The sequence below is a fragment of the Dendrobates tinctorius genome, unplaced genomic scaffold (genome assembly GCF_039654945.1).
Source record: "Dendrobates tinctorius isolate UK_male_01 unplaced genomic scaffold, ASM3965494v1 ptg000143l, whole genome shotgun sequence".
Lineage (NCBI taxonomy): Eukaryota > Metazoa > Chordata > Amphibia > Anura > Dendrobatidae > Dendrobates > Dendrobates tinctorius.
The window spans coordinates 15,534,528-15,560,894 of NW_027361810.1; the positions used below are offsets into that span (position 1 = coordinate 15,534,528).

Below are 26,367 nucleotides of genomic sequence, written 5' to 3' on the forward strand. Positions count from 1 at the left end.
GAGGAAGCAGTCACTGGGCCGACTGGACAGTGTACAGAGCGCATGACAGGAAGGACACTATCCACCATCTTGGAGGGGGCAGTTAAGACAACATAGGTAATAATATATAAAAAAAGACAGTACAAAACAAGACATATGGAACAAAAAACAAATAAACAACAAAGCGCTATCCATCATATTGCAAAAAGCAACTATATAGTGCAAATAGAAATATATACACACACATGTGAAAAAACAAAATAAGCTCAAAAACGCCCCATGTCCAAGGTAATATAGAACGGTCATAGTATAAGAAAAATACCAGGTAAGCTCTATATAAAAGGAAGCAGTATAATAAATGTTGGAGCGTTTGTAGATCAACAACTGCACACATAACAGGCATATCAATCGGTATCAAAAATGCAAATCATGAGAATAATATCATGTGTATCTAAACTTAAAAGGTGCAGTATGCACCCATATAAACCATCGCCATATAAGGCAACTAACATTAGATCGGCAAAGTGGAATAGATACAGATTGAATAACCATATATGCAAAGATATATAGATACGTTATTTTAAATAATATATGAAGATCGATGAGAGCGCTTCCAAGGTCTTCATCCAAACATGGATAGAGCTGAGAATTTGATTGAAAAGGTATCACCGGCATACTCCATATTGATGCATAGGTCATATAAGCAAACTGAAACAAAAAATGTGTATGTTAAAACCAATAAAATATAATATTAAAATATAATGCCAAATTGATGCCAATGTCCAAAGAGCAGGGACTACAAAATTGGGGCATATGATATATTTTCATTCAGGCCATCCGGATGTAAAGTGCCAAGTGTCCAAATCCACCTGGTCTCTAATTGAGCCAGGCGGCCAGAGAGTCTCCCACCTCTTATATTTATTTTAAGAGCATCGATGCCACGGAACCTCAGTACCGTGCTATCACACTGATGAGTCTCTTTAAAGTGCCTAGGTAAGGTTTTAAGAAGGGAATCATCTGTGCAGGCTAATGCAGCCTGTATTCCCAAGACGTGTTCCCTCACGCGCACTTTCAGCTGTCTCGTGGTCATGCCCACGTAGATCAAACCACAGGGACATGTCGCATGATAGATTACATAACGGGTGGTACAAGATATCCAATGTCTGATTTCAAAAGACTTTGTACCATCATGGTTGGTAAAGGAGGTGCACCGCTCAATATTAGAGCAGGCCACACATTTATCACACGGAGAACAACCTTGTCTGGGTACAGAATTATCCAAGAAAGTACGTATTGGGTGACCCCCATAGTGACTGGATACCAACCTATCACGCAAATTACTGGCTCGCCTAAACGTAATGGGAGGCCGGTCCGGAAGAAGTTTGCTAAGAATCGGATCGACCTTGAGAATAGGCCATGCCTTCATCATTACCCTACGCATCATCTCATGTGAAGAATGAAATGAAGTAATAAACCTCACTGAATTATCTTTTTTAGGTCTATTTAAAGTGGAATCCCTGTAGAGGAGCTCATTACGGGCTACATGCTTGGCACGTTGAAAAGCTCTTTTGACACAGCGCTTACTATAACCGCGTGACAAAAAACGTGCCTGTAGTTCCTTAGCTCTTATATGAAAGTCACCGTCGGATGAACAGATTCGACGTAGACATAGGAACTGACCCACAGGGATTGACCTAATAAGATGGTGTGGATGGCAGGAAGAGGCATGGAGAAGCGTGTTAGTAGCAGTTTCTTTACGATATATATCTGTCTGGATAAATCCATCAACATCTTTCCTAATAGTAACATCAAGGAAATTAATCTCTCCCATATCCCATACTAAGGTTAATTTAATGTTAAGGTCGTTGCGGTTTAAGAGAGATATAAATTGCAGAAGGTCGATGGAACTACCCTGCCAGACAAAGAAGATATCGTCAATGTAGCGTGCCCAAATTTGGACACGCTCCATTGACCCCTGTTTGTCGGACAGGAAGAGGTCCCTCTCCCACAGCCCCAGGAAGAGATTCGCATAGGCAGGCGCAAAGGCCGCACCCATAGCGGTCCCCTGGAGCTGCAGGTAAAAGGACCCCTTGAACACAAAAAAGTTGTGTGTGAGAGTGAACTCGAGCAGCTCCAAGATGAGGTCCCTGAGTGCCACCGGAATATTAGATGTATTGAGGAAGAACCGGACAGCCGCCAATCCATCATGATGTTTAATACTGGTGTACAGGGACTCAACATCAACAGAAGCCAAAAGAGTATCACTCTCCATGTAGAGTCCATCGACCTTCCGCAAAAAATCAGTCGTATCCTTTAAGAACGAAGGGAGGCAGGTCACCAATGGCTGAAGATGATGATCAATCCACTTGTTCACGTTTTCGAGAAAGTTCCCCCTGCCCGATACAATGGGCCGTCCTGGTGGACAAGAAATATTCTTATGAATTTTTGGCAAAAGGTAGAGAGTAGAAATGGTGGGTTCCTTCACAGTAAGTGCCAGGGATAACTGTTTGGTAATAATACCATTGATGACTGCTTTACTAAGAATGTGGTCTAGTTTGGCAACAAATGCTGAGAGGGGATTATATTACCTATGTTGTCTTAACTGCCCCCTCCAAGATGGTGGATAGTGTCCTTCCTGTCATGCGCTCTGTACACTGTCCAGTCGGCCCATTGACTGCTTCCTCCCTCTGATGCGCCGGATCACGTGGGGCCCGCGTGTTTCCGGTTTCTCTGGGGAGGTGCTGCCCTGTGCATGACGGACAGTCGACATGACGAATAATTTCTTGGCTAGTGCTATATAAGTCCTACATAGCCGCGCTTTAGCCACGCCCCCTGAGGAAGGAGCTGTGTTGCTCCGAAACGCGCGTCGGGGTCCGGCCTGCGTGTCTGTCTCTTATCAGGTAATAACTTCTGGTTCCATATGCGTCATGTTTGGTTTCCCATTCACTTACCTGCAGTGAGCCTGGTTGATTCACAGTATAGGCAGTTATGCACTCGCGTTTCCTATATGTTGCACAGTTTTCAGATGACTGCTAGGCTTACTGCTGTGATTTGTGAGCATGCAGGTGACAACTTCTATCATGTACCACCAGTGCCCTTTTTTTGATATTTATAAGCATAATTACTTTTATTTACCTATATTGCCATACAATAAGAAGATTTTTGTGGGCTTGGTGTTACATGATTTATAGGGATTCCTATATTCACTTAGAATCCTGAATTCTTGACAGCACGCATGGCCTATTCTTGCCAATTTGTATGCTTCTTCATTCCCCTTTTTCACGATTACCTGTGTCATTTTATGATGTACATGAATTAATAAAGTATGACTTTTTTATGGGTCTTTTTTGACTGTTGGTTCTTCTTGATTTTTTGCTGTTAGTCTTTAACAGTTGCCCTTCGTAGTCCTGTATATATATACGTATATATATGTGCCCTAGAGTGTATTTCTACCATGTACTATGGGTAATCCTGGTTATATACACATATATATTATGTACATCACAATCTTATTATAATATATACATATATACATTTTTCTGCAATAATTTCTGATCTCTTCTTGCATCTGACGCTATACTCATACAGTATCTGTGATCAGCGTAAGTTTCTTTTGTTTTATTTTTATGTAACTGTATATGCTGTATTGTTTTGTCCCCTTTGTAAAATATTTTGCACATTTTTTTATAAACACTGCCTATCGTTTTGGATTAAATATAACACTTAATAGTTCTATTCCTTTTGTTCTGTAACCCGTACCCCAAGGCCTTATGTTACCAGAACCAGGCCTCCAGTCAGCTTGTATAAAAAACAACTGGTGGTGGAGTAAGACTTGGGTTAGTGTGAAGTGACCATATCGGGATTTATACATATATTCCATGCATTAGAATCGGAGGTGTATACTATACGCTCACTGTTAGTTTCCCGATAACCAGCCTATTAGTGGAAACGGCCTGCGGCCTCCTTCGTTGATCGTCAGTCAAACACGTAATTGCCTGGACGATAGGGGGCAGCAGAGAGCTGTTTGCTCCAAAGACAACGCGGTAGTTCTGCACAATCTCCCAGGGTTCGACCTTTGACAAATTGGTGGCTTTGGGATTCTGAGTGAACCCTCCGATGCCGCCTCCTTGACAAATTGGTGACAGCGGTGGGGTTCTGAGTGACCCCTCCGGTGTCCCCTCCTTGACAGTGCTCTTTAAAATTACTTACATGGTTGTTACGGTCTTTGTACCTGATAGAAACTGAAAGAAGATTCATCCATGACAAATCTGCTTTAAATAGATAGTTCAAGTTAGAAACTAATACACGAATGTCCAATTCTAAGTAAAATGTGGGGGATGGAGTAAAATGGAGAGTAAAAACATTCTGCTCCCCACACATTTCCAGTAAGACATAATATCATTTATGGTGAGCATTATGCCCATCTAAATTATTATATTAACCTATAATCATCCAGTATTTTTGTTAGCAGTGTATGGCGGTATTATTTTGGATTTGAATTACATTATAATGTAACAATCATATGTTGTATGAAGGCTTATTAACATAGCATCATTTGTATATCGCATTATGTGGTGGCATTTTATGGGCTTTATATGGCAGTATTATTTTGGCACTATATCGTTGCACTGTGCGTGATGTACGTAGCAATATTATTTTGGCACTATGAAGTGGAATTATTTGCAATGTAAATATCAGTATTTTTAAACTATATGGCGACTTTGGTTTGGGCTATTATGGCAGTATTATTTTGGCACTCTATGGTGGCATTATGTGTGTTTCCTGTGGCGGTATTATTTTGGCACTGTACAGTGGCATTGGTTGTGCTGTAAATGGCAGTGTTATTTTGACACTGTTTGGTGGCATTGTGTAGGCTGAATCCAGCAAAATTATTTTAGCGCTACATGGTATCATTGAATGTGTTGTATCTACAGTATCAGTATTATTTTAGCTTTGGTGGTATTGCGTGTGCTGTATGTGATAGTACTATTTAGGAATTATTTGGTGGCATTGTGTGTGATATGTGTGTGATATATGGTAGTATTATTTTGGCACTACATGGTGGAATTATTTGAGCTGTAAATATCAGTATTATTTTCACACTATATAGTGGCTTTGTGTGGGCTATATATGACAATATTTGTCAAGGATATACCATGACAGAGAGAAGCCAGAAGATCATGGAGTCTGGTTTCATGAACTCCTGCTCTGGTAAAGGGCCTGTCACACTAAGCGATATCGCTAGCAATATCGCTATAACTTGTGACGTTATAGCGATATTGCTAGCGATATCTCTGTGTCTGATACTTACCTACGACCCGCTCCCCCGCTGGTTATCGCTGATCGCGCGAGAACAGGCTGGACCGTTTCTCGTCGTCAGCTTCCTGCGGCGCTTCCTGCTGTGACGAGCGACGCGTGGAGCCGGGTGGGAGGACGCAGGATCGCCTGGTGTGACGGGTAAGTAGCGACCCCCGTCCCCAGCGATGTCGCTGGTGAGATCTGCCTGTGTGGCAGCTCACCAGCGACCACTTAGCGATGCACCAGCGATCCTGACAGCGTCATATCACTGGTCGGGATCGCTGGTACATCGCTAAGTGTGACGGTACCCTTAGAAGTACTTCACTATTTTATTAAACAGTGCAGATTTTTTTCCTTGCTGGCTGTGCAAGGGTTAAACTGTTCAATTGGAGCTTTCCTAACTGGATTGCGTTAGCTGCATCCCTCTGTTACAGTGGGTACAGAAAGTATTCAGACCCCGTCAAATTTTTCACTCTTTGTTTCATTGCAGCCATTTGATAAATTCAAAAAAGATCATTTTTTTTTTCTCATTAATGTACACTCTGCACCCCATCTTGGCTGAAAAAAAAACAGAAATGTAGAAATGTTTGCAAATTTATTTAAAAAAAAAAAAAAACTGAAATATCACATGGTCATAAGTATTCAGACCCTTTGTGATGGAGTGCCTGTCACGGTGTGACACGACCCAATGGGTGTTCGGTCAACTAATGGCACAACTCACATACAGCGGGATGGAAAAGGTGAGAGGAAGGCCCTAACGATAGGGAATGAGGGATGTTCACCACCTGAGCTCCAAACTGAGCCTGTCCCTGCACTCACCTAATGCCCTATGCTGGTCCTTCCCCCCCCCCCGCCGCCGCCTTCAGGATACCTCGTCCTTATTTGTCACCTAACTCTGCCCTGGCTAGTGCTCTGGCCGACAAGGAGCACTCGCCTCACCTCTGCAGATAATAAACACAGGGGGAAGTGACACTCCAAAGGGACAAGGTAACAAAAACACCAGACTTAGCTTATGTACACCGCTGCTAAGCTCCACACTGCAGATAACAGCAACTGGACTCCAAACGCCAGACGTGGCTGACACAATAGAACTGTTCCTGCTTGGCTGGTCTCCAGAAAAGAGCTGTATCACCAACAGTCCCCACCCACATCAGCATGAATGCAGCCAAGTACAGAGATAGCCTGGATGAAAACCTCTCCAGAGTGCTCTGTACCTCAGACATGGCTGAAGGTTCACCTTCCAACGAGACAATGACCCTAAGCACACAGATAAAATAACAAAGGAGTGGCTTCAGAACAACTCTGTGACCATTCTTGACTGGCCCAGCCAGAGCCCTGACCTAAACCCAATGGAACATCTCTGGAGAGACCTGAAAATGGCTGTCCACCAACGTTCATCATCCAGTCTGACGGAACTGGAGAGGATCTGCAAGGAAGAATGGCAGAGGATCCCCAAATCCAGGGTGTAGTGTCGTGATGTCGGCGATAAAGAATTCAGAGACGTACACTGATGTGCTGGTGCTTGGCTGCTAGGCCGTGCTTTTCTTTTATTCCTTACTTCCTCCTTCCTCTCCACGTCCCTGCCCCCGACTCCTCCTCTCCCCTACATCACTGTTACTAGGCAAAGAATGCAAACAAGGGCAACAGCCCACAAACAACAGGAGATGTGACAACATCACACCTCTTCTTTTCTCACAACAAAAAAAAACTGAAACATTTGAAGAATATTGTCGTTCAAACATTAAGTCTCACTGCAAAACATAGTCTGTAAGGTGGGCAGGTGGTCTGCGATAGGTCCTAGTCGGATAGCGGTGAGACGGCCCATCACCAGATAAGCCCTGAGTATCCCCGGAGACATCCCCTGTTAGGCTTACGGCATCTCCAGTCTCTGGCAGGAAGTCGTCGCTCTCCGCTTCCTCAATAGGCGTGGTTTTTGGGACGTGGCCCCGGAGTTTTTTAAAGTGGGACACATTTCGTGTGACCTGACGACTGATTCCGGGCAGTAACCATGGTGCCCTTAACGCCTATAACTTGAAAGGGTTCCGGATAGTACGGTGACGCAAACTTGCTAGTCGCTTTTAACCTTTGTGCCAGGACCCAATCGCCCACCTGTATTGCCGGCTGTCTGCCTCGATGGTTGCGCTTATCTGCATACCGTTTCATCTTTTCCTTTGATATGGAGTCATTAATAGAAATCGGGGTCTGGACGGAGATTGCTGGAATGCTTGGAAGTTTGACCCGTAAGGGCCTGTTGAACAGTGCCGTTGCAGGTGGTATTCCCGTTGTAGAGTGGGGTGTAGCCCTGTACTGTCTGAGGAATGCGTTCAACTCTTGCTGTAAGTCCTTGTGCTCCATGGTAGCAATCCTTATGGTCTTGTTGAGCGATTGCATGAATCGTTCGACTTCACTGTTGGCCTGAGGCCAGCAAGGAGTTATTTTCCGGTGTGTGAAACCCAGGTAGGTTGCGAAGGACTGAAAGTCTGTGCTATTAAAAGGCGGTCCATTGTCAGATTTCACGATCTCCGGTATGCCATATGCCGAGAAGATCTTGTCTAATTTTGGTAAAACAGCCTTGGCCGAGGTTGTAGAAACATGTTCGATGACTGGAAACCTTGAAAAGTCATCCATGATCACCAGCAGATAGGAGCTATCCGGTAGACTGCAGAAATCGATGCTAACAGCTATCCATGGGCCGGCTGGCAGGGGTGTCATTTGTAATGGTGCACGTCTATGGGCAACTGTAGTGGCTTGGCACGGTATGCATGTTTCAATGAGTGCCTCCACCTTTTTGTCAAGTCCGGGAAACCACACTTTCTCCCGCAGTAGCTGCTTCGTTTTCACGACCCCTTGATGAGCTTCATGCGCCAGATCCAGTACCCTGCTCTGAAGTTTCTGAGGTATCACCAGGCGATTATCTCTTAAGAGCATATATGAGTCTGATACTGATAGTGAATGTCTCGCATTAAAGAAAACCTCCAGGTACCCAGCTTGATCAGTAGGGTGAAGGCGGGCCTCAGCGAGAAAACTGCTCCAGTTCTTAGACCGAACCGTCTCTATCACAAATTGAAGTTGGTGATCGGCATCCAGCGCTTGCTTAATTTCCTGTATGGTCATAGTTTTCGGTACCGAATGGGCGACGACAAAGTTGACATGCTCCTCCGCCAGAATCGTCGCGGGGATGTCGTCTGTGGTGGGCTGTGGTGCTGGGTGTCTCGAGAAATAGTCTGCAGGATTTCCAGCTCCCGCCTCGTATCTCAACTGGAGATGATAGTTCTGTAAGCGGAGCAACCAGCGTTCAAGACGCGGGGGAGGCTTTGAAGAGGGCTTATTGAAAATTGGGACGAGTGGCTTGTGGTCAGTTATCACTGTGAATTGATGTCCAAAAAGGTATAAATGGAAATGAAGGCACCCCCACACAACTGCCAGGGCTTCTCTCTCAGTTTGTGAATATCGCTGCTCTGTATCCGTTAGTGTCTTGCTGGCATATGAGATTGTGGATATGTCGCCTGCGCTAGACACTTGTGTGAGAATTGCCCCTAGGCCTACTGGACTAGCATCCACCAGTAGCTGTGTGGGTTTTGACGGGTCAAAATAGGCCATGACAGTGTCGCTGGTTAGGTTGGTTTTCAATGCGTCAAAAGCTGCTTGCTGCTCAGTGCCCCATGTCCACGGAGAGTCTTTCTTTGTGAGCTTTCGCAGAGGTTCAGAAACAGTGGCTAGGTCAGGTATAAATCGCCCACAGTATGTGACCAGTCCTAGGAAGCTGCGAACATCTGACACATTTTGCGGTGGGCTAGCCGATTTTATGGCAGCCACTTTCTGTGGGTCAGCTGAAACTCCTTGTTCAGAAAATATGTATCCAAAAAAAGTTAATGATTTTTGGTTAAATTCACATTTTGACGGATTGACAGTGAGATTGCAGGCTTGGAGTCTTTGAAATACTTGTTCTAGGCGATTGTCATGTTCCTCTTGGGTTGTGCCATAAATGAGAATGTCATCACTGACGTTGAGGACTCCTGCAATGCCAGACAGAACCTGGCTGACGATATTCTGAAAAATTTCTGCGGCCGATGAGATGCCAAAGTTCAATCTCTTAAATCTGCGTAGGCCCACATGCGTGCTAAAAGTTGTAATGTACCTGGAGTCTGGATGCAATTCAAGTTGATGATAGCCTGAGTTTAGGTCAATTTTTGAAAATACCTTCGCTCCATTCAGGTCTGCGAGAATGTCATCAATAGTGGGCGTGATGTGCCTTTCTCTTTGGATCGCCCGATTGGCGTGGCGCATATCCACACATAGTCGGATTTTACCTGGCTGCTTCGGTTTAGGTGCAACAACGATTGGTGAAACCCAGGGGGTCGGGCCTTCAACGCGTTCGACGACATCGGACGCCTCCAGGTCTTGCAGTTCTTGCTCCACAAGCTTGCGGACATGGAATGGAATGCGCCTGTGGGGCTGAATAGAGGACTGTACTGACGGATCTATATGCAATTTTATTTGAACATCCTTTAGCTTACCTAGGCCTTTAAAGAGATTTGGGTACTTCTGCATAATGTGGCGGGCCGAAGGACCTGTAATGCTGTTGACAAGGTTCACAAGGCCCAGAGATATTGCACTGGTACAGCTGAGAAGTGTGTCCGCAGAGCATTCTACCACATAGAAGGTGTCAGTGATGGACTTTCCTTCAGCTGCTACTTCTGACTGAAATTTTCCGCACAGGGGCAGTGCAGCTGCTGAGCCATAAGGAAAAATCTTTATGTTAGTACTTTGTAGAGTAGGTTTGTTTAGGAGCTGGTTGTAGACTGTATGACTGATGACATTGACTGATGCCCCCGTGTCCACCAGGGCTTCTATTGGATTGCCATTTACTAGGATTACTCGTTTTGGATTAGTAACTGCGTGCACAGTATTAGATCCCTCTTCCGTCACGGAGAATAAATAGGTGCTGTGGGACTCGTCATTAATCTGCAGTGTTTGGATCTTTGGTGGCCTAGGTTGTGCGGTGGTATGAGGAGATTGTGGCTTGGATCTACACACCTTTGCAAAATGATTTTGCTTTCCGCAATTATGACAAGTTCCTCCCTTTGCTGGGCAGACATTCTGGTGAGGATACGATCCACCGCAGTTGTAACATGTGGCTGCCTGCGTGCGAGGCACATTTAGTTTCTGTGTAAGGTTTGCTATAGAAGATGTCGCGTCTGGCTCATGCTCGATGTTCTCTATCAGTTTAGCTTGTTTGTCTGCAGCATCATTTATACGCGCTGTATCTAGCAACTTCGCTAACGTCATGGTGGGGTCTCTGAGTGCTTGTCTCCATAACTTGGAGGAAATACATCCTTGTACGATCTGCATTTGGATTTCTTTGTCTACCTCCGCAAATTCACAGTGCGCTGCAAGGTGTCGTAGCCGGACATGATACTCAGCCATGCTTTCTGTTGGCGACTGCTTTGACTGCCTGAACTTAAAAATTTCAAATGCCGGATTTCTGTGAGGGGAGAAGTGCTTGCTTAACGCAGCTTTGCTGAGCTCATAGTCCTTGTCCTCCCCTGTATTCGGCAGAGTAGTGAATATATCGTAAACCTGCTCCCCTGCGTAGTGTAATAGCATGGCTTTTTTCCGGGTATCATCAGAGACATTCATGGCTTGCAGAAATATCTCGAATCGCTTTAGCCATTTATCACAAGATACTGCCAGGTTTGCTTGGGACTGATGCACATCAAAAGCGGGAAATGCGGGTAGACAAGCCATAGTGAGTGCTGATAGCCTTGTAGACTGTTCGTGGGACTGAAATACCTGTGGCTGATAAATGAACGCTTCCTCGTCGCCAGTTGTAGTGTCGTGATGTCGGCGATAAAGAATTCAGAGACGTACACCGATGTGCTGGTGCTTGGCTGCTAGGCTGTGCTTTTCTTTTATTCCTTACTTCCTCCTTCCTCTCCACGTCCCTGCCCCCGACTCCTCCTCTCCCCTACATCACTGTTACTAGGCAAAGAATGCAAACAAGGGCAACAGCCCACAAACAACAGGAGATGTGACAACATCACACAGGGGTGAAAAACTTGTTGCATCATTCCCAAGAAGACTCATGGCTGTACTAGCTCAAAAGGTGCTTCTCCTCAATACTGAGCAAAGGGGCTGAATACTTATGACCATGTGATGTTTCAGTTTTCCTTTTTTAATAAATTTGCAAAAATTTCTACATTTCTGTTTTTTTTCAGTCAAGATGGGGTGCAGAGTGTACATTAATGAGAACATTTTTCCGCTTTTTTGAATTTACCAAATGGCTGCAATGAAACAAAGAGTGAAAAATGTAAAGGGGTCTGAATACTTTCCATACCCACTGTATATCTGCTCACCTCTTGCATTTAGGAATTACCAGTGTTAGTTCTTATTGCCTGGTTTGGAGTTGGAGGTGTAGTTTGTGGTTGGAGATTGTTGAGGAGATTGTTCCTGTTTCTTGGAGTTTTTTCTGTGTGCAGATCCTCATCCTCTCCTATTTGGTTTCTCCTTCGTTATACTCCCTTGTGTCCCACTCTGTTGTTTGGTGAGTGTATTTTTTATGATTGTTATTTTCAGTTATCCCTGTCTGTCTTCCCTTGTTTGTCTGCTTAGTGTGCTCCTATATACTTCAGCTTCCCACCCACTGCACTGGGTGGGTGATGGCACAGATAAGAATTGATATAGGAGCGTAGGAAGGCACTTGTCATCACCTTCAAGAGTAATCCAGGGGACAGGAATAGATAGGGCAGCCCTTTTTCTAGGGACCTGGTAAGTGCTCACAGTCCCAAGACTCTGCGTGGCAAATTTATTTTAATATTATTTTTTCACTTTATAGTAGCAACGTGTGTGATATAAATGGCAGTATTATTTTGACACTCTATGGTGGCATTATGTGGGCTGTGTATGGTGGTATTTTGTTGCAAGATTTTGTGGAAGCATATTGGCTGCATATGCAGTATCATGCGGACACTGTATTACAATATTATTTAGGCACGGTTTGACAGTATTATTTGGATAATTAATAGCCATCCACTTTGAGCAGTTTATTCAGCATATTAAAAAATAATCTAAAAGTGTCGAGCATTGTCTTTACTTTGCTCATTGTCCAATGCCCCATCTTCTATAAAACCATCCCTGAGACATAGTTTTCACGCGGGCGGTTATCCAGCTTTCCCAGACTTCATCATGGTAAATTTATCTCGTTACACAGTGACAGTCATAGCCCCTAACCTGAGAATACCGCCTAACCAGGCACACTTAAAGAGCGATTGGTGAGCTGGGTGTTGTTTATTAAACCGCCAGGACTGGATGTCCCTCAGATTTCCCACACAAGGATATAACTAAGCAATATATAATATATATGGGTCTCGTGACCCTGCTTCTGAGTGTTTGTGCTCCAGAGTTTGGAGATTGCTTATTAGTTTGTGCAGAATGAATGCAATCTCATTGTGTTCAGCCAAGTTTTTCTCTTTTCTTTTTTTACAAACTGCAACCTTGAGAAGAGCTGGAATACAGAAATATGAAATATGACTAAGCTGAATAGAGAATCCCACGTAGACTGAGAAATACAACAAACCCAGCAGCAAACAATGCAGCCGCTAACAATTAACATTTGGGAGCACAGACAAAGTGTATTATGTAACGAGACAGTTATCCTTCTGTGCCCTCCCTATGATTGTATGTGTGTACATGAACTTATATTGTTACTGCAGCTACAGATCTTATAGATAATTACATCCCTGGCACCAGTGCATCATTTACATTTACCATAGAGGAAAAAACACATTCTTCATTGTATCAGGTATAAGTTGTAATGAGGTATACAGCCGAGCCTGTTCTGCCTGACAAATGTGGTGATGACATTTAATGATCATTCAGTTTAAGGATCACTAAAACTACAGACCTCTATTCCACTGACCCATTTTATAATGATCATAAAATACCACATCTAAGGATGAGATTATAACTACTATAATACTGTCCAATATATACAAGAATATAACGACTCTACTACTGCTCCTATGTACTAGAATATAACTACTATAATACTGCTCCTATATACAAGAATATAACTACTATAATACTGCCCCTATGTACAAGAATATAACTACTATAATACTGCTCCTATATACAAGAATATAACTACTATAATACTGCCCCCTATGTACAAGAATATAACTACTATAATACTGCTCCTATATACAAGAATATAACTACTATAATACTGCCCCTATGTACAAGAATATAACTACTATAACACTGCTCCTATGTACAAGAATATAACTTCTATAATACTGCCCCTATGTACAAGAATATAACTACTATAATACTGCTCCTATGTATAAGAATATAACTACTATAATACTGCCCCTATGTACAAGAATATAACTACTATAATACTGCTCCTATGTACAAGAATATAACTACTATAATACTGCTCCTATATACAAGAATATAACTACTATAATACTGCTCCTATATACAAGAATATAACTACTATAATACTGTCCCTATGTACAAGAATATAACTACTGTAATTAGATTACAGTTATGTAGTGCATCTAATGAAATTAGTTTTTATTATGCTTTCCTATAAATAACAATATACAGTTGTATAGATGGGGAGAACATGGCATATACTTATGATTACTTACTCGTATTTTTGTTTTCCAGGCACATGGGGGCAATGCATTGGTGAATGTGGATCTGGTGGACTACAAAGTCGATCAGTTTGGTGTGAGCATGGAGAAGGTTGGGTGGCACATATCAAAAACTGTGATCCACAGGATGAGCCTGCAAGCCAAAGGAACTGCTTTAAAATCTGTGACTGGCACAGTGACCTCTTTCATTGGGAGCCTACAGATTGGGACACTTGTATTTTTATCCCCTACGCGAGCAATGAGGTCAAAACTAGAACCTCAGAGTGTGTGACTGCTCAGCGGGGCGTACAGCACAGAGATGTCACCTGTATCCACAAGATCAACAGGTCCGTTGTACATTCCGAAATCTGTGGACATTTTTCACCGCGGCCACCAACAGAACAAACCTGTCTGGTTCCTTGTCCTCAGGATTGTATTGTTTCCGAATTTTCCCCATGGTCTACATGCAGTAAAAGCTGTGGGACCCATATCCAGCACAGAACACGTTCCGTCGTGTTTCCGCCTGCTTACGGCGGAGCAGATTGTCCCAACCTTACGGAATGGAGGTCATGTCCATTACTCAGCTTCTGCTCTTTCGGAGAAGAGGAACATACATACAGTCTTAAGGTTGGGCCATGGAGTGAGTGCAGGCTGCCTTATTTGAAGGAAATTAATCTGAGTGGAAGGACCATGTTGGATTTTGGGTCGGATTCTGGAGAAAGAAGCACATTTAGACAAGAGGGTTCGAAGTCCTATGAACGATCGGATTCCTGGGATTTGGAGACTGGTTATCAGACAAGGCAGGTGCAGTGTACACGGAGCGATGGAAAGAACGCTTTACTAAGGTAGGAATGGCTACTATGCAATATTATCTTAACTTATTATAACATGACATTAACTCCAGGGCAAGGTATGGACCTAAAAGTAGAAGAAAGGGTGCACAGTACGTAACAGAAGTGTAAAATAATACATAAGATAAGAATATAAGTAACGCAAAAAAATAAGTGCTATAAACAGGATACTGGAGAGAGGACCCTGCCACATGCGCTTACTCTCTACAAGGGAAGGAGGCACTAGGGGAGAAGCTGCTTATATGGTAGTGGGTCGTCCATGGGGTCATTGCTAGAGTTGAGCGATACCGTCCAATACTTCAAAGTATCGGATCGGAATGGATCGGCCGATCTTAAAAAAAAGTATCGGTATCGCCGATTCCGATACCGGAAGTCCCATTCAAGTCTATAGGACTTCCGGTATCGGAATAAGAAAAACCCTGTTTTTGCCTTGTACAGCCTCTCTGGGGTCTGTACGGGCCTTTCGGGGGGCTGTGCCGGCCTGCCAGGGGGTCTGTGCAGGCTCCGGGGGGCTGTGCCGGCCTGCCGGGGGGCTGTGCCGGCCTGCCGGGGGGCTGTGCCGGCCTGCCGGGGGGGCTGTGCAGGCTCCGGTGGGCTGTGCCGGCCTGCCGGGGGGCTGTGCAGGCTCCGGTGGGCTGTGCCGGCCTGCCGGGGGGCTGTGCCGGCCTGCCGGTGGTCTGTGCAGGCTCCGGTGGGCTGTGCCGGCCTGCCGGGGGGCTGTGCCGGCCTGCCGGGGGGCTGTGCAGGCTTCGGGGGTCTGTGCAGGCATCGTCCGATGGGACTACAAGTCCCATCGGGCGATGCCTGCTACCATGACAGTGATTGACACATTAGCCAATGATGGGACAGTAGTAGTCCCATCATCCGGCTAATGTGTTGAATGTAAAAAAAAAAATAAAAATTACATGCTACATACATGCTACATTCATACTACATACTACATACATGCTACATTCATACTACATATATACTACATGCAACATACATACTACATATATACTACATGCATGCAACATGCATACTACATATATACTACATGCAACATACATACTACATATATACTACATGCATGCAACATGCATACTACATATATACTACATGCTACATACATACTACATATATGCTACATATATACTACATGCATGCTACATACATACTGCATGCTACATACATACATACTGCATGCTACATACATACTACATGCTACATACATACCACATATATACTACATACATACTACATGCATGCTACATGCTACATACATACCACATACATACTACATACATACTACATGCATGCTACATACATACTACATGCTACATACATACTACATATATACTACATGCATGCTACATACATACTACATGCTACATATATACTACATGCTACATATATACTACATGCTACATACATACTACATGCATGCTACATACATACTACATACATACTACATGCATGCTACATACATACTACATGCTACATATATACTACATGCATGCTACATACATACTGCATGCTACATGCATGCTACATACATACTACATACATACTACATGCTACATACATACCACATACACTCACTGGCCACTTTATTAGGTACACCTGTCCAACTGTGTGTTAAGACTTAATTTCTAATCAGCCAATCACATGGCGGCAACTCAGTGCATTTAGGCATGTAGACATGGTCAAGACAATCTCCTGCAGTTCAAACCGAGCATCAGTATGGGGAAGAAAGGTGATTTGAGTGCCTTTGAACGTGGCATGATTGTTGGTGCCAGAAGGGCTGGTCTGAGAATTTCAGAAACTGCTGATCTACTGGGATTTTCACGCACAACCATCTCTAGGGTTTACAGAGAATGGTCCGAAAAAGAAAAAAAATCCAGTGAGCGGCAGTTCTGTGGCCGGAAATGCCATGTTGATGCCAGAGGTCAGAGGAGAATGGGCAGACTGGTTCGAGCTGATAGAAAGGCAACAGTGACTCAAATTGCCACCCGTTACAACCAAGGTAGGCAGAAGAGCATCTCTGAACGCACAGTGCGTCGAACTGTGAGGCAGATGGGCTACAGCAGCAGAAGACCACACTGGGTACCACTCCTCTCAGCTAAGAACAGGAAACTGAGGCTACAATTTGCACAAGCTCATCGAAATTGGACAGTAGAAGATTGGAAAAACGTTGCCTGGTCTGATGAGTCTCGATTTCTGCTGCGACATTCGGATGGTAGGGTCAGAATTTGGCGTAAACAACATGAAAGCATGGATCCATCCTGCCTTGTATCAACGGTTCAGGCTGGTGGTGGTGGTGTCATGGTGTGGGGAATTTTTTTCTGGGCACTCTTTGGGCCCCTTGGTACCAATTGAGCATCGTTGCAACGCCACAGCCTACCTGAGTATTGTTGCTGACCATGTCCATCCCTTTATGACCACAATGTACCCAACATCTGATGGCTACTTTCAGCAGGATAATGCGCCATGTCATAAAGCTCGAATCATCTCAGATTGGTTTCTTGAACATGACAATGAGTTTACTGTACTCAAATGGCCTCCTCAGTCACCAGATCTCAATCCAATAGAGCATCTTTGGGATGTGGTGGAACGGGAGATTCGCATCAGGGATGTGCAGCCGACAAATCTGCGCCAACTGTGTGATGCCATCATGTCAATATGGTCCAATATCTCTGAGGAATGCTTCCAGCACCTTGTTGAATCTCTGCCACGAAGAATTGAGGCAGTTCTGAAGGCAAAAGGGGGTCCAACCCCTTACTAGCATGGTGTACCTAATAAAGTGGCCAGTGAGTGTATATACTACATACATACTACATACAATACATTCATACAATACATACATAGACATACAGTACATATAACATAGAGTAACATACTTACCAATACTTGTCACATTGTTCCCCGAAGCCATTGTCTTTTAAAGGAATAAATATTAACATAACAAACCACAAAAATACTCACCCACGATCCGAAGCAGTCCACGAGTGTGTCCCACGACGATCTTGGGTAGAGAACTGCAGCATCAGCTGATGCCGCCGTTCTCTACGGGCTGCAGGAATCCAATGACGGAAGGTAGGTATCCTTCCGCACTGTATTCCTCCGCCACTTAAAAAAAAAAAAGTCCCTAGTCTCACTTTATGCCATTGCTGTGTGGGAATTTTTTTTTTTTTTCAAGTCGGTATCGGAATTCCGATACAGCAAGTATCGGCCGATACCCGATACTTGCGGTATCGGAATGCTCAACACTAGTCATTGCACTTTGTAGACTTTCCTGAAGAGATGGGTTTCAGGTTGAAGATAGCGAAGACTCTGACCAATTGGAGCAATAAGTATGGGGGATGCAAGAGCCAAATCGTACGGAGCACAAGAGAGGAGTAAGGAAGCGGGTCCTCTGAGAAGAAGAGGTAACGTTCAAGGAGCTAGCTGGGATTAGAGCAGATATGTATGGAGGGGTAGGTGATGAACTGGAGATTAGGTGTGTGGAGGCGTCGGGAGATTAGGGCATAGATGTATGTTGAGGACAAGTTATGGACCAATGATTACTTGTAAGGAGATAGCAGGAGATTGGGTCAGACATGAATGGAGGAGGTGGGTCGCCCTCCCAGGGCTGTGGGGTACTCGGTACCGGGCCGGTATCAGTGGGATGTGTCACAGCAGCGGTGACCCGGACCGTGGCCCTGGGCGCCCAAGTAATAGGAAGATGTGAATGGTGGAATGTAGTTAGATGAATAGTTCGTGACGCCACCTGTGGTGTTCGGCAAGGGAGGTGTTAAGCCGACGCTGCATGCAGATTCGCTGGGACTGATGGTAGGGTGCAGCAAAGATGTAAAAGCTCCCCACAGTTGAAGCTATAGTCCCAAGGCAGTGTAGATGTGGTTGGCACGGGGATGTAGCGGTGCCGGAAAGGTAGGAAGCAGACAAGACACAGCGGGGTGCAATTTCTGTACCTTTACTTGATAACTGCAGTCCAGGGTCCTGATTACAGATGGTACCGGAGCAGGCTAGCATGGAAGCAATTCAGGGATTCTCTCTCAGCAGATGAACTGTAGCCTGTTCCAGGGATTCCTCACTCCTAAGTCCCGGCTCACTATCCGTGTTGCTGTTGTGCCCTCAAGTCTTAGATGGGAGTAGTGCATTTGCAGCCTCCTACTCCTCTGGTGTGTGCTGTAGGACCATCAGTGTCCATACAGCCGTGGAGACCAGGCTCCAGTTCTTGCACTCTTACGGGAGATGAGCTCTTCCTCTCAGCTCTATCTCAGCGCTCCTTCCACATGTCTGCACACTTCACCCTCCGCAGACTAACTGACTACTCCCTCCTCTTGGCCCTCAGAGAGCGCTCCTCCCCTTAATCCCGGTTCAGAGTTCCCCCTGCTGGTCTGGAGTGGAACTGTGTTGCATGCATAGATTGACTGCGAGAGAGACCCGTCATTGCCTCTAAGCCTGGCATTACCCTCCCTGGAGGAAGGCACAGCCACTGTGGCGACCTTACTCCTGGGGGCGCCACATTGGCAAATGTTATGGATTTGAGGTGATCTGAGCAGATGGCTAAATGAGATTCGAACAGAGATGTATGGAGAGGACAGGTTATGTGTAAGGTGGTATCGGGAGGTTAGGTCAGATATATGGAGAGGAGAGTTTATAGACTGGAGTTTATATATTGGGAAATTGAGTGAAGGGTGTATGGAGAAGACAGATTATGAACTGGTGCCATCAGGAGATTAGATTAGAGATGCATGGAGAAGACAGGTTATGGATTGGAGATTATGTGTAGAGAGGTAGTAGGAGATTAGATTACAGATGCATGGAGGGGACAGATTGTTGATGGCTTGTAAATCATTGTCGAAGTTTTCCAGTAGGGAATCTGGGCTCAGCCGCTCTTGTATTGTAGACGGTACGGGCCAACATGACTGGGGCAACAGCGCAGAGCAGGGGAGGGTGAAGAACTGTTGAGTTTATTTTCAAGGAGCACAAGTCGATGGAGCTACACAAATGATCATTGAAAACCTTTTTATTATTGGGAACTGAATTTCATAAGCAATAGCTTGTAAAATGAAATGCTTGCTAGAAGAAGGGAATTAACCGGTATGGCTGGATAAGAGGTGCGACTGCTTACTAGATGAGAGGCCACAGAGACAATGTTGCAATAGCCTAGGCTGAGGATTATTAGGAGTCGGACATGTTTTATCACTTTGCTCAAAGTTAGGCTTCATTCAGACATCCATTTTTTTGCATAAGAGTGCTGTCCGTGCTTTTCATGGATCGCACTTGTACCTACAATAGTGAATGAGATCACTCACATGTCCGTGATTTTCTGTGGACCGATCTTGATCTGAGTGTTGGATCAAAATTGGCAATGCAAGTTTATAGGTCTGTGAAAAAGTTGGACTGTTTTCAGAGGATATCCAAGTACAGTCCGATTTTCATCCACTCTCGCGTAGCAGAATTTTTTTTTTTTCTCCACCTACGAGGAAAACTGATGACACTTGGAGAACAGTCTGATCAAGCTCTGAATACAGTCTGATCAAAATAATCTGTGCATTTTTCTGGTAGGTGAGACAATTAGACATCTGAATGAGGCCTAAGGGATAGAGCAAATTTAAGAAAATTTGAATAAGTTGGAGGAGGGCAGGTCTTTATTGTGGGGTTTGAAAGGCAGGGTGGAATCAAAGGTTACAGCAAAGTGGTAGATTTGTGATACTGGGGAAAGTGTGGAGCTATTAAGTAGGATTCATAGTTCTGTTGAGGAAAGGGGCTGAGATGGTGGGAAGATGATTACGGTAGTTTAGTTCTTTCTTTGCTGTTGCTTAGAAAGTGGAAGGAAAAGTATGAAGGTTTGGGTAGGTTCACAAGACCAATTTCTCCACACCCCAGAAAAATCATCCGATTTTGATCAGAGCTTGATCAGAGTTTCATCAGAGTGGCATTATAATTACCCAGACTTGGAGAAAAAAAATTTTTTTCCACCTTCTGCTTTGTCAGTTTTTGAAAACTGGACTGCACTTGAATGTCATCAAATTTTTTTCATGGACCACACGTGAATAACATTGCAGTGCCGTTTTGATTTGACCCACAGATCAAAATCGGACAATTCTCCAATTTTTTCGGTGGAGCAATCGGTCTACAGAAAAATCAGACACATGCACATCCTCATAGAATATCATAGGTAAGAGTGCTATCCATAAAGCCCACGGATAGCACTCTTAGGCCGGGATCACACAAGTAAGAATCTCGGACGAGTCTCGCATGTTTATACCCGGCACTGCCGCCGGCACTCGGATCGGAGCGTGCAGCTGCATAGCAATACATGCAGCCACACGCTCTGCTCCCGAGTGCCGGGTATTAACATGCGAGACTCGTCCGAGTTTCTCGCAGTGTGTGATCCCGGCCTTATGAGAAAATCGGTCATGTGCATGAGCCCTTTATCTGATAGACACTGCTTTTGGATAGCAGAGCAGGGAGGTGACATCTGGTCAAACGTCAATATGGTGCATAAAGCTGGAATTCTAGGATTTGTACTCATAACACGTCAGACATGGTAGAACTGTGTATATTCCAATCCAACTTTTCATGCAAAAAGTTGTAGTTCTAAAAAGTGACTTTTATGACACATCAAGTCTGACAAATAGAATCCCAATTATTGGGATCCTGACAAATCCCAGAAAGTGCCAATACAGGTGAGATGTATCTACTGAACAAAGACTGCCTATCATGCAAGATCACTCGCCATTGAAATGTAACCTCTGGGAACTTGTACCTTGCTACAATTCCAGTTCTATGGTCATGCCCAACTGCTTTCTACCTATGTTGGCACCAAAACAGGAATATAAGAAAGTTTTCATTATTTTAATTACAGTTTACTAAATTAAATGTAAGGGCTCATTCACACGGCAGTTTTTCACGTAGGAACGGTAGAACTCGTACCCATTATAGTCTAAAGGGCTCCATGTTTATCTGAGGATCGAAACACAGAGGCATGTCCAATTTTTATCCGAGACATAGATAAAACTCGTCAATACAAGAGGAAAAATTGGAAAGCACTTGGATAAAATCTGAGTGCCATCTGTGTGCTATTCGATTTTTATGTTAATTCGATAGAAGAAGATTGAGAACTTCTGGTGTATAAGAAAAGAAGACAGCATTAAGTTTTTAGTGATAATATATTTGCATCTGAAAATATGTTTTTGCCCCTTGAATGGTTACAATGTATAAGGTAATGCAAAAAAGTACGATACATACAGTAATTATGGTCATCTGTCTTCTTAGCATTTGTACCCAGGACAACATGCCTCTACATTATCAGTCGTGTGTGATGCCAAAAGACTGTGAAGTATCAGAATGGTCTGAGTGGAGCGTCTGTTTTAAGACCTGTCAGCCCGAAGGGACCATTCTTGGACTGCGGAGCAGGAGGAGGACTGTGAAACACATGGCCGTTGGAGGAGGGAAACATTGTCCGGCCCTGGAAGAAGAGGAGGCTTGTGAAACAGGAGGACGCCTGCCTCCATGTCTTGGGTATGTTGTTGATTGTCTAGGTCCCATCCTACCCCTTGGCGTAATGCAAGGACCTTGCAGACAGATGACCCAACCCAGGTTGGAGCGATACCCTACTGGCTAGTAAGGATTTTCTGATTGATCTTTGGCCTCAGTAGCATAGGACATAGGGTAGAGCAGAAAAATACACCAGATCCTTCAGTTCTGGATAACAAATTTCAATATCATGTGGTCAAGATTTAAGGGCTGATTCTGTAAGGTGTTTCTGCTAAAATTCTGGCATAATGCAACTTAATAAGTCGCAGTAATTTTCTATATTTTCATATCTCACGTATATGTATGCGGAGTCTCATTCCGTACTTTCCGCTCACTTGGACATTGATTGACTTACTGTGGTGTACCTCTGGATGATTACTGCTCTCAAAAGAATGGGAATGGCCATGGTTGTAGATTTCTCTTTATTAAAAAGCTTAACTGGACTAACCACAGTTAATAGCAATCACTTGCATAGCTCATCACGTATACAACGTCAGGCATATTGGTTTTAGGTGGCAGTACAAGGCTTAACATTTCCAATCTTGATGCACACATCTTACACAGGCTATAATTAGTGTTGATTGATCAGTGAAATGCTAGAGTGCTCAGTACTCGAAACGAGCACGTCGGGCGCTCGGACGTCCTCGACTTGAGGAACGAGCATAATGGACGTTAATGGCAAAGATGAGCATTTTTCCGGAGGATGGAAAAATTCTCTCTAATTCACTTACATGGATCCAAGCACTCGTGAACCACGTGATATTCGGCACTGCTCTCTACTCAATCTGGCGCCCCGATTATTCCTTGCTAGCAGTGCAACTGTTAATCAGTTCAGTTGAGAGCTTCTGGATGTCAGGACTCTAATGTCAGGACCCTGTCAGCATCGGCAAACTGCCACGCAGGGCAGGGTGACTTACCCACACTATGGGAGAGCACGGGGTCCAACACTGTAGTGATGGTTCAAGCAGACAGGACCTGCGGCACAGAAAATAGTAAGGAGTCCTAGGACCTACAATCATGTGATGGCAGGGGGCGGGGCTTAGTATCCTACTGCTGCAGATGATGTAATGTACCTACTGCAGGGCAACTGTTGTAGAGGAGAGGAAAACGCAGGTCAGACAAGCGAGGGTCGTACACGGAGAGGGCTGTGCGGTACCAGAGGGACGAGCAGAGAATAGTCAGGTCACAGGCAGAGGGTCATACACGGAGAGATAGCACAGTACAAGAGGGTCAGGCAGAACTCGTAACAGGGACAGAACCGGATCAAAACCAAACAAGCAACAAGTTATCAGGCACAAGGCACACGTACGCACGAGGTCAACTAACTCAGCCGAGGGCAGGAGTATAACTGACACCGGACCAAGGTCGAGTGAGCATTAAATAGCCGTCCTCTGCCAGAGAGAGGCAGAAACAATTAACCCCTGTCTGACCAGGACGGGCCAAAGACAAACCCCATCCTGGATCATGACACTGGAGCTTTCCTGCTTTGATGGTCTTAGCTGTTCAGTGTTGGCCACTCACCTCTGCTATGTATACTTGCCTCTGGCATTTAGGGATTGCGAGTATTAGTTTCATACTGCCTGGTTCTGGAGTTGGAGGATTGCTCAGAAGATTGTTGCTTGGAGTTTTGTGTGTGTGCATATCCTCATCCTCTCCTATTTAGTTTCTCCTTCATTTTCTCCACGGTATTCCACTCTGTTGTTTATGAGTGCATATTAGTATGATTGTTATTTTCATTTATCCCTGTATATTCCCTTGTTACTCTTGTTTGTGAATTCTTATAAGCTACTACTCCCCACTTCCCTGGATGGAGACGTATCAGGGTAGATATAGGAGCACAGCAAGGCACGTGGCCCCGGTGTCTTCACCCTCAGAAGTAATCCAGGGAGCAGGGATAGACTAGGGGCCCCCATAGTTTGAGGAATAAGGAATGAGCCCCTAGCCCCAGAATATCCTACTACCGAGCCGTGACACTAAAATAGTTAACTTTCTTCTGTCTGGAGAGTAAGCACACTGTCCAATCATGCCTGTCAACCCCTTATGTTGAACACTTTCATCACAGGTCAGTAAGGAAAGTGTGGAGCTGGCTCAGGAGATGTGCCTGCTGCATACCAGGTAGATGCTGGCTGTGTAACAAAGCATTCATCTGCCTGCAGCTGCAGAGTCCGGAGCGCACTCCGATTGCAGCAATTTAACCCTTTAACTGTATCTGTCAATTTCTGACAGGGGTATTTAAATGGCGCAATTTCACATATGTTCCCATGTCCACACGACACAATTGCGTGGAACCGATGGGCTACCATGGCAGTAGGGAGCCCTATAACTGTCATATCGTTCGTCGTGTGAAGTGCAGCCAGAGACTAAGCTTCATAGGAGAACCACAGTTTCTCCATATACTGCAATACGCTAGTTTCGCAGATTCAAATCCCCTATGTGGACTAAAAAGTACGAGTAAAAATGGAAAAAAGCTTTACTTTTTTTTAAAATAAACAATATATAAAAATTTAAATCCCCCTTTTTCACAATTAAAAATAAATGTAAAAAATATTTGATATCAAGTTTGATCTTTCAAAATATAACATTATTTTAACCACATTGAAAAGAAAAAAAATTGGACTGCCAGAATTGCCATATTCCCTCCAAAAATACAAGAGTCAAAATTTCATATCTACCTCCAAATGGTATTAATAAAAGCATCAGCTCAGTGCGCAAAAATAAAATAAATACCGTAAGTTACTGGTCTCAGAAAATGGTGACAGAAACAACAATTTTTTTTCCTTACAGATTTCCAAAAAACCTGGACAAGTTTGGTATGACCATAATCATATTGACCTGGAGAATCATGTTTCCTGGTTACATTTAATATCTTATACAGTAAAATGAAAGGTGTATTTCAAAACTAAGATCAGTCCTGCAAAAAGTAAACCCTTAGGCTAAGTGCACACGTAGCAGAAAATTTCTGCTGGAAAACCTGACTCCCTTCCCAGAAACTGCGCGTTGTTTTCTGCAAGTTTTCTGCGCCTTTTCTTGCGCAAAAAATGTGCGGTTTTTATGCGTTTTTTTCCCGCGCGTTTTCAAAATGCATAGAAATAGCCAGAAACGCAGAAAAATCAGCGAAATTAATGAGCATGCTGCGTTTTTTACCGCAAAGCGTTTTTTTTTTTTCGCGGTAAAAAACTCATCAATATGCACAAAAAGTGCAAAATGCATAGAAATGAATGGGAAGCTTATTTTTAGTGGTTTTTTAGCGGTTTTATTGGGAAAACCGCTAAAAAATGCTGTATGTGAACACAGCCTTATACTGTCATGTCGATGAAAAAATAAAAAATTAGTTGTGGTTCTTGGAATAAATGGAGGAAAAAACTAAAGTGCATAAGTAAAAAAATGCTGTATCCTTAAGGGGTTAAAGTGATGTACACCATAAAGTATTTACAATATATAGAGTGAAATGAGCTCTCCCAGACCTCAAGGATATAGATACATTACAGAAGCGCATTCACTATTCCGGTGATGGGGTCACCTTTTCATACAGGTTGCGAGCAGCTTAGACGTTGGCCTCGATTTCCGCGATATTTGCATTATGCATCCATTAGATTGTTTGTTCGCAGCCAATAATACTGTAAGTAACTGACTTTATAGCAAAAACTTATCAACAGGAGAAGATGAAAACTGAGACCTGGCATTGACATCACACCAGCTACTGCACAGTTACTCTGCTAAGAAATGCCACGGTTTCCAGATTTCCTTCTGCTGTTGTCTTTCTCTCTTTTTTGGCTTCATCTAGTGAATGCAATCACAATTTCTAATTTATTGCTGATAAAATTAATGTTTTGTCTCTTTTTGGCTCCCAGTAATACTCTAGAAAATAAAAAGATACTGCTGTAGCACAAATGTGCCTGATATCCCGGGCTCCACTCTCTTCTCCTGGGTCCGCCGCCTTCTGTTGAGCTCCACGTCGGGTTTTGCAGGTTGCCTGATCCTTGTATATGGTGTGACCTAATTCTAAGACTCCTCTTGTAAGCTAAAAGTTTTCTAAAGGTTGGAAACGAGTTATTACATATCCACAGGTAGGC

General features: G+C 43.9%; 1 protein-coding gene and 1 long non-coding RNA gene across 3 annotated transcripts in view; one reads left to right on the forward strand and one right to left on the reverse strand.

Moving 5' to 3' along the window:
• Nucleotides 1-26,367, forward strand: part of THSD7B (thrombospondin type 1 domain containing 7B) — a 501,312-nt gene that overhangs the window by 142,844 nt on the left and 332,101 nt on the right. For both annotated transcript variants that reach the window (XM_073545559.1, XM_073545560.1), the window contains exons 3-4: nucleotides 13,951-14,761; nucleotides 22,034-22,279. In XM_073545559.1, the coding sequence (XP_073401660.1) occupies nucleotides 13,951-14,761; nucleotides 22,034-22,279 (1,057 nt within the window). The remainder of the gene's footprint in view (nucleotides 1-13,950; nucleotides 14,762-22,033; nucleotides 22,280-26,367) is intronic.
• Nucleotides 285-26,367, reverse strand: part of LOC141049286 (uncharacterized) — a 135,742-nt gene continuing 109,659 nt past the window's right edge. The window contains exons 2-3 of the long non-coding RNA XR_012220318.1: nucleotides 13,932-14,070; nucleotides 285-687 (exon numbers count right to left, since the gene is read on the reverse strand). This is a non-coding gene — a long non-coding RNA (uncharacterized lncRNA). The remainder of the gene's footprint in view (nucleotides 688-13,931; nucleotides 14,071-26,367) is intronic.